Here is a 7,507-nt window from a genome sequence, read left to right as displayed (position 1 = left end):
TATATAGAATTAGCGCAGTCCTTATGTGATTAGCTTCAATCTCCAACTTCGATTGACTCAGCGTACCCTCTGCTCACGACTTCATATACACTCGCAGATGTATGGGAGGGCGGTACAAGTTTTCGTTTTTCGATTTGAATAGTACACAGTTGCTGTGAGAGAGCATATACAACTCTAATGAATAGGAAATTAATAATTACTTAACTCGGAACACAAATAGCTAGAACCAGATAGTTAGTAAAATGTTTGCTCATGATGATCATGTTACTGTTACAACTGGCTAATGCGTTAACACCAAACTGTTAACTCGTAAACAAGTAAATAAGTAATAAGAAAGTAGTAATCACTTAAAACTATGTTCTCGACGATGCATCCTAAAACCCCTTCGAATCAGGTGAGTGGTAAGGAAACGAGAGTGGCGAGACAGTAATCCTCAGTATTGCACCCTGCAAGGCTGAGATGCAGAAATATTGCTGAGAACGCGATGTCAACACCTTTCCGTCAGGTAAACTAGGTTTAGACCAGTTCAGCTTATAATGTTGCGTATTATAGTCAGCATAAATGGCAGACATGTATGATTATAATAATCGCCTAATGAGGTCTAGCCGCATTCTAAAGAAGTGTATTCTCCTTGCTTCTCACTTCAGAGGAGCCCCACGATTGCAACTGCAGCCCTCCTGCCCAAACCGCTTGGTCTATCGAAGGACGACTAGTTGTTGTGTCCTGACATACAGAAGTCGATCTAAACTTCATACAAGCCAACACAAGAGAAAAAGGAAGAAGGACTCTGTGGTCCAAGGTCATCTTTAAAAGGGCTAGGAATTAGCTGTCAGTAGTCTTCTAGCATTATTTGTTTCGTTCTGTCTAGCATTCTTAACTCAAGTGAGCGGCTTATAGTTCCTCAGATAATGGACAAAGACATTTCCTGAAGGAACCACTGCAAGCAAAGATAAAAACTCTACATGGACACCTCGTCGATTGAATGACACACTGTATTTCCACTTCAAAGGTGTGTGTGGAATTGTTGTTTATGGACGGGTTAGATATATTGTTGCGTGAATCATTTATAGAAATTAAAATCATAAGCTTTGTGGGGTCTATATAGAATTGTAGGTGGAATACAACTGCACTGTTAGAGTTCTTTTAGTATTCTAATGTTATTTGTTTTATGTTTTCCCCTCTTAGGCTTCTCCACCATAGAGAATCTGGAGGAGTACACAGGGCTGAAGTGTCTCTGGCTGGAGTGCAACGGACTGCAGCGCATCCAGAACCTGCAGGCCCAAACGGACCTACGCTGCCTCTTCCTCCACCAGAACCTCATACACAATCTGGAGAACTTAGAACCACTCAGCAAGCTCTGCACCCTCAATGTCTGCAACAACTACATACACACCATCGAAAACATTGGTGAGTCTGTCCTCACTCTACGTACCCCACCTATCTCAGTGTGTGTGTGACTCCATCTATTTGATTTGTGAGTATTTTCCCAGCCTGCCTGCCTGATCTGGGCACCCTGCAGATAGCCCATAATAAGCTGCAGACAGTGGGAGACGTGGAGCATCTGAGTCAGTGCCTCTCCCTCAGTGTGCTGGACATGTCCCACAACCTGCTGGATGACCCAGACATCCTCACTGTGCTGGAGAGAATGCCGGAACTGGTGAGAAGACATGCTCACAACAGGCTCACACAGATAAACAGTACTTTATGCAATATAGATCATATCATCTTTATTCATTAGTATGCCCATGCGCATGACACACTGACTATAAAATGCAAATACTCTTGCTTCATGCTGATAATATACCCAAGCCTGTGTATGTGTGTGTGTGATTACACCCTTGTTGTTCCCTCCTCCTCAGCGCGTGCTGAACCTGATGGGAAATGAAGTGATAAAGAAAATCCCATACTACAGGAAGACTATGATCATACGTCTKAAACAGCTCACGTACCTGGATGACCGACCTGTGTTCCCAAAGGACAGGTGCATTACCAGTTTGTCTCTGTTTGCCCGTGCATGTCATACTTATGCTTGAGTCATTGTGTGGTCTGTGATGTTGGTCCTTGGTTGCTGTATGATTATCATGTGGTTGCGGTATGAAGGGCGTGTGCGGAGGCGTGGGGGACAGCGGGTCCGGAGGGGGAGCGCAGGGAGAGGGAATCATGGCAAACACGAGAGAGAAGGAAGATCCAGGACAGTCTGGACGCCATGGCAACCATCAGAGACCAAGCCATGGAAGAAGAGATTCTGCTGCGAGTCAGAGAGCTGCAAATTAGAGGTTACGGCACACAGCGCTCATGATCCACAGCGCACACACACACACACACACACAACAACACACACACACACACACACATCACAAACACACTACTTGAAACCTCCTACCACACACACACGTAGAGAAAGGTTCGATAAGGGTGTGTTGACCTTTTCTAGGGGAGTATGAGACCACTACAACTCCAGAATTGAGAGCCCCAGTGAAAGAAACCAGAGCCAGGAATCAGAGCCGGGCTGGAGGAGAGGATCCAGGCATTTGTGGAGGACAGTCTGGAGGCCATGAAGAGTTTCCTACAGACACAGAGAGAACAGCACAGAAAAGGTGGGAGCTAGGAATGAACAGCCACTGAAGAAGCAGCTAGACAGGAAACAACGCAGAAAGAGAGGATCGGAGAGAGATCAGGTAGAGAGAAAGCACCAAGAGGGAGATCAGCTAGAGTAGAGAGAGCACCAAGAGGGAGAATCAGCTAGAGAGAGAGGACGCAAGAGGGAGATCAGCTAGAGAGGGACAAGAGGGAGATCAAGCTTAGAGAGAGAGCACCAAAGGGAGATCAAGCTAGAGAGAGAGCACGCGAAGAGGGGATCAGCTAGAGAGGAGTCACGGGGGGATGACTAGAGAGAGAGCACCGGGGAGATCAGCTAGAGAGAGGACAGACACAGAGGGAGATCAAGCTAGAGAGAAGAGCAACCAAGAGGGGAGATCAGCTATAGAGAGAGTAGTGACACAAGAAGATCGGAGGAGAGCAAGCAGCAGCAAGAAAGCTTAAAGGAAGAACTTGTTAGAGTTAAACCAGTCAAAGAGAGAACCAAACTACAAAGAAGGCAGGCAAAGAGAGAGAAGTAGAGAGAGAGCAGTCAGTATGGTGGCGCAGCGCAGAGCTCACGACAGCTGCAGTGATTGTAGAGCAACGGTCCTGGACAAATGGTGAACTGAGCTAGAGGAGACAGAGGACCTGGAGACGCATCCACCTGGGGCACGCCCAGCCACTTCGTATTGACGTGAGTCAAGCAACTAGACGCGACCACAGCAAGCATTACTCAATGCACTATCAACTATAGATAGAGTGATTTAATTACACTTGTAATAATGTTTTATTGTTGTTATCTAGTCCCTCTCCATCAGCATCTTAACCAAAAGCACAGACTGCCTCAGACTCTTTATCATTTAGCTCTTGACTCTAACCTTCATTTAGAGCACTAAAGCCTTGTCCCCTGACTAATGGTCACCTGACTCCACAGGATCTCCCTGACCTGGAGGATGTGGATGTTGAAGATCCAGACAGCATCTGCATCTTCTCCTCTCAGGTACATTACATACCATAGACTAGGCTGTAACTTTTATTACCCKAAAGAAAGAATATAATACCTTTAGCATTTATTGTACAATAGTCAGCAGGCATATTCCAAATACACACAATTAGTCTCTAAATTACTCACATGTTAATATTTTATGAGGTCAACACAGCATTTAAATCAGCACAGAGTGTATTTCATTTGGGTCAGCTGTGTTATGTCTGAATTGACCACCTGTGTTTCCAGCGAGTATTCCGGCCAATGATAGAGATCGTTTCAGGAGACAACAACGATGTAGATCCAATCATACATCAGAGTGGGACAGTGTGGACCACAGAGACCACACCTACCCCAGGTCCATGCTCATCTTCACTGTTCAGGGTCTGTGACAAAACGTCAAACAAATCGCCCACCAATCACCTAGTAGCATTGGACCCAGAGGCGGGGGATGCCCCAGAGCTGGTGATATCAGAACCTCAGGGAGAACCCAGACAGAGGCAGAGCCCTGAAGCCAGCAAACCAGGTTGTCTCATTGAGGAGCTGGACTAACCCTGCAGAAGGCTGTGATAGCATTAACAACACTAGGTTTAGGTGTTCAATCTGGGAAAGCCTTGTTTTGCTGAAGACAGGTWCAATGTAAGCACAGAGAGCTGCTATGGAGCTATTTTGCAGCCACGGGTTTACACCCAACACATTTTCCGCTCAAAACAATGTTGTTGTTTTTGTTAGTTTTTCGTAGCTGTTCTATTACTGGTTATACTTTATATTCTGTATTCTCAGGCTCAGTGTTCTGAATTAAGTGTTCATGAACTGCATTCAAGTCRATTCCAAGATAATCCCAGGCAGATTATAGCCAGGGCTCATAAAATAAAACTTTATAGTACAGTATGGGGAATTTGTCTCAGTGCTTGTTACTCAAATACTTAAAATATACCACTAGGTGGCACTTAAGTACCAAATATGCACCTCAGATGTGCAATACACTGGCTCAATATTACAGAAAATAAAACGTAAAAAACAACAAAAACAAGTTTAGAAAATAGAGTAATGATGATGATGATCATGCATAAATGTGAACCTAAAGAGCAGTTATTTTGTCAAAGTCTTTGCGTGTTTTAGCAGTAGTATTATTACAGACCTGCTAATGCAAAAACACATGGAATCTCTTCTGTATCATTTAATCTACCCGGGACTGAGGGTGAGATTTCAGGGCTCCCTGAAAGATAACATGGCCCGGTGCCCAGGTCAAATACTGGTCACAGGGAGACTAGAGAATAGATTTTAGTAGATTGGGTCTTTAAATAAAGATACCAAAAAGAGGATTAACAAAAAATATATCCACCTGTCTCCTCATCTCTCTTGTCATAGCCACACGCATGCACAAATGGTATTGTCTACTGTTCTCTAAATCTTTGTTTCTGTTCATGACCATGTTCACATCGTAATTCACCATCTCTTCATGTTTCCTCCTCRCTCTCACCCTCCTCCCTCCCCTACTCTGACACATGGCTAGGATGTGCAGTGTGTCCTGGGCTGTCAGGGTGCATCGKGGGCTGCTGGGCAGGAACAAAGACAGATTAGATTGATCTGCTCGTGACCTTCTGTTATGAAAGGATTTAAGAGCAAAGATTACAAACACACACACACATACAGGATACACACACATTGCACGTTACATGCTACACCATACATATCCTTGTAAATATATTTTATTACAAATMAATGCATGAATTATCAAATCTAACTGTCTGGATTAATCAACTGTGTGTCTGATTTCACATCAATTGTAATTGAATGAAACAAAGCATGCACCCCTTAAAGCAACAGCTCTGAGCAATCTCACATGAAACTGGAAACAAACATGTATCTAAGTGAAGTGCAGCTTCCGATACCATTTTTACATTATGATGAATCATTACATAATAAGTCTACAGGCACACTGTGTGTGGTGGCTATTCCATGCCCAGTGCCCACACAGGCAATGCAAMAATCAATGATTGGGGAATATAGGGATTTAGTCAGTTGGTGGCTGAGTAAAATACATTTTACAGGTGAACTCTTTCATAGCTCATATAAAAACACGAAAGTGTATACAGGTGTAGGGGTTCTGTAGGTCTGATATCTGATATCTAATTTTACAGTAATACTATTGGTCAACAACTCAGATTCTGAATCCAAACAACTCAGATGTTATAAAAGGTCTTAGATTRGTTCTTTCTATTTTTTGTTCCTGTCTTTCTTTCTTACTTTCTCCCATGAGCTATGTGCCATGGCTCAAGCTATGGTTTCTTTGTCTCTCTCTCTGACCATGCCTAGTATAATGCTTGTTAATGCTTTGTAACTTAAGCTTTATGTCTTGTATGTGAATCCATTCATTTTATAAAGTTATTAAGTAATACTTGCTTTGATATTTGCTTCTCGTGACAATTCCTTGATATTAGTCAGCATAATACTTGATTGCACATAGTATAACTACAGTCTCTTGCATATTGTTATTTATCTTATGAAGTCAGATAATTCATTTAATGGGCTAATTGCTTAGTCTTATTTARAAGTTGCATGTGAGGTAATAATAATGTATGCATACATACATGTATCAAATATTGCCCCACTACACATGTCACATATAAAAACAGAGTTCACATAACGTGTAGATTATAGAGCAACTCTATCAGTAATGTCAGTACTTCCCTCTTATCAATGATAGGTGGTATACAGAAAATTGCACAGAGAGGTTGACATGGAAACGTTATTTTACATAATATGCATAATAGTGACGTCCATAACGCTTGGGAGTGTTTTCTTGCGTTACTCTGTGTGTGTGTTTGTGTGTGTACATGTACATGCCTGTGTGTGTATGCGTGTTGGAGGAGGTATGCATTTTGGAGTGAGGGGATGTGTGCTTGCGTGTGTGTTGGAGTGAGGGGTTTTTACAGGTGTGTGTTGGTTCATTTTATGCTCAGTACAGTAAAACACAAGGCTCACAGAGAACCTATAGCAGTCTGAGGGAGGCTAGGGCTACATCCTGAGCAGGAGCAGTAGAGAGATGCATGCTGAGAGCAAAAGTGTGGTGTAGGCGGGTCCAAGGTGATGCGTGTACCCTTTWAGAGTTTCTTGATTGGTCTGGTRTGARGTTGGTGGCCTCTGGGAGGGTGGCATGGGCACTGTATTGGGTGCCAGTGTGGTGCGGCTGGCACACATGTCATAGAGGTTTCCAGAAAACTGTGTCTTCCTGGACTCTTGCCTCAGAGACTCCCACACAGCCGCTGCGTCTCCAGGACAACCGGCAAGTGCCGCATTCGCACACACATGGAACGCATCCCATGATCTGTAAGGGGGCAAATACTGTATGACAACATGAGAGTGTGGTTTGTGAGGGAGTGTGTTTTTTGAAAGTATGTGAAAGGAATACACCAAGGAAATCTGAAGGTTGTGAATGAGGGACGTGGGACATGTGTGTGTTTACAAGTGTTGGAGCACATGTTGGGTTACAGTCTGATTCTGTAGGAGTGACTTGGTCTGAAAATGAACATTTACAACACTTATGTGTGTGAGGAGATGGGAGAATATGCAAGGAGAAAAAGAGAGCTGGATTGATTCAGAGTAGGTGTCAAGTTGGAGTGGGAGAGAGAGACTCACCTGCAGACTGTGTCAATGTCCTGTGCGCTCTGCTCTTTCTGTGTGTCACCCAGACTGTCCCCCAGAGTGAGGAGACACTGAGCAAAGCTCTTGTAGATGKCACCACAGGAGCTAGGGAGTGCAGCAGCCCAACACACAGGGGCCAGATCTGAGGGAGGGAAGGGAGTGAAGAGTATGAATGTGAATTACAGTAGATACATAAGCTCTTTTGTCCAGTGCTATTAATAGATTACTTTTCATTTGTTTATTTACGTCTGGGGTTTTAGCATCGGAGTAAGGTAATTCATCAGCCTGTCTGCC

General features: G+C 43.7%; 2 protein-coding genes across 2 annotated transcripts in view; one reads left to right on the top strand and one right to left on the bottom strand.

Annotated features, from left to right (window-relative positions):
* Positions 1-367: 367 nt before the first annotated feature.
* On the top strand, positions 368-5,253 carry LOC111974445 (dynein axonemal assembly factor 1-like). The gene is given in 10 exon segments (XM_070447393.1): positions 368-401; positions 1,186-1,407; positions 1,491-1,657; positions 1,860-1,981; positions 2,101-2,276; positions 2,435-2,475; positions 3,211-3,237; positions 3,239-3,274; positions 3,515-3,580; positions 3,815-5,253. Coding segments are annotated over 10 exon segments (1,194 nt in total). The 3' UTR covers positions 4,118-5,253.
* An 8-nt stretch (positions 5,254-5,261) lies between these two features.
* nrn1lb (neuritin 1-like b) overlaps positions 5,262-7,507 on the bottom strand; it is a 4,715-nt gene continuing 2,469 nt past the window's right edge. Inside the window, exons 2-3 of the mRNA XM_024147530.1 lie at positions 7,208-7,355; positions 5,262-6,896 (exon numbers count right to left, since the gene is read on the bottom strand). Of these exons, the coding sequence (XP_024003298.1) occupies positions 6,587-6,896; positions 7,208-7,355 (458 nt within the window). The 3' untranslated portion in view covers positions 5,262-6,586. The remainder of the gene's footprint in view (positions 6,897-7,207; positions 7,356-7,507) is intronic.

This window comes from Salvelinus sp. IW2-2015, linkage group LG15, assembly GCF_002910315.2.
Source record: "Salvelinus sp. IW2-2015 linkage group LG15, ASM291031v2, whole genome shotgun sequence".
NCBI classification, from domain to species: domain Eukaryota; kingdom Metazoa; phylum Chordata; class Actinopteri; order Salmoniformes; family Salmonidae; genus Salvelinus; species Salvelinus sp. IW2-2015.
Note: the sequence above shows the minus strand (reverse complement) of the source record. Positions and strands in the feature narration are given on the sequence as shown.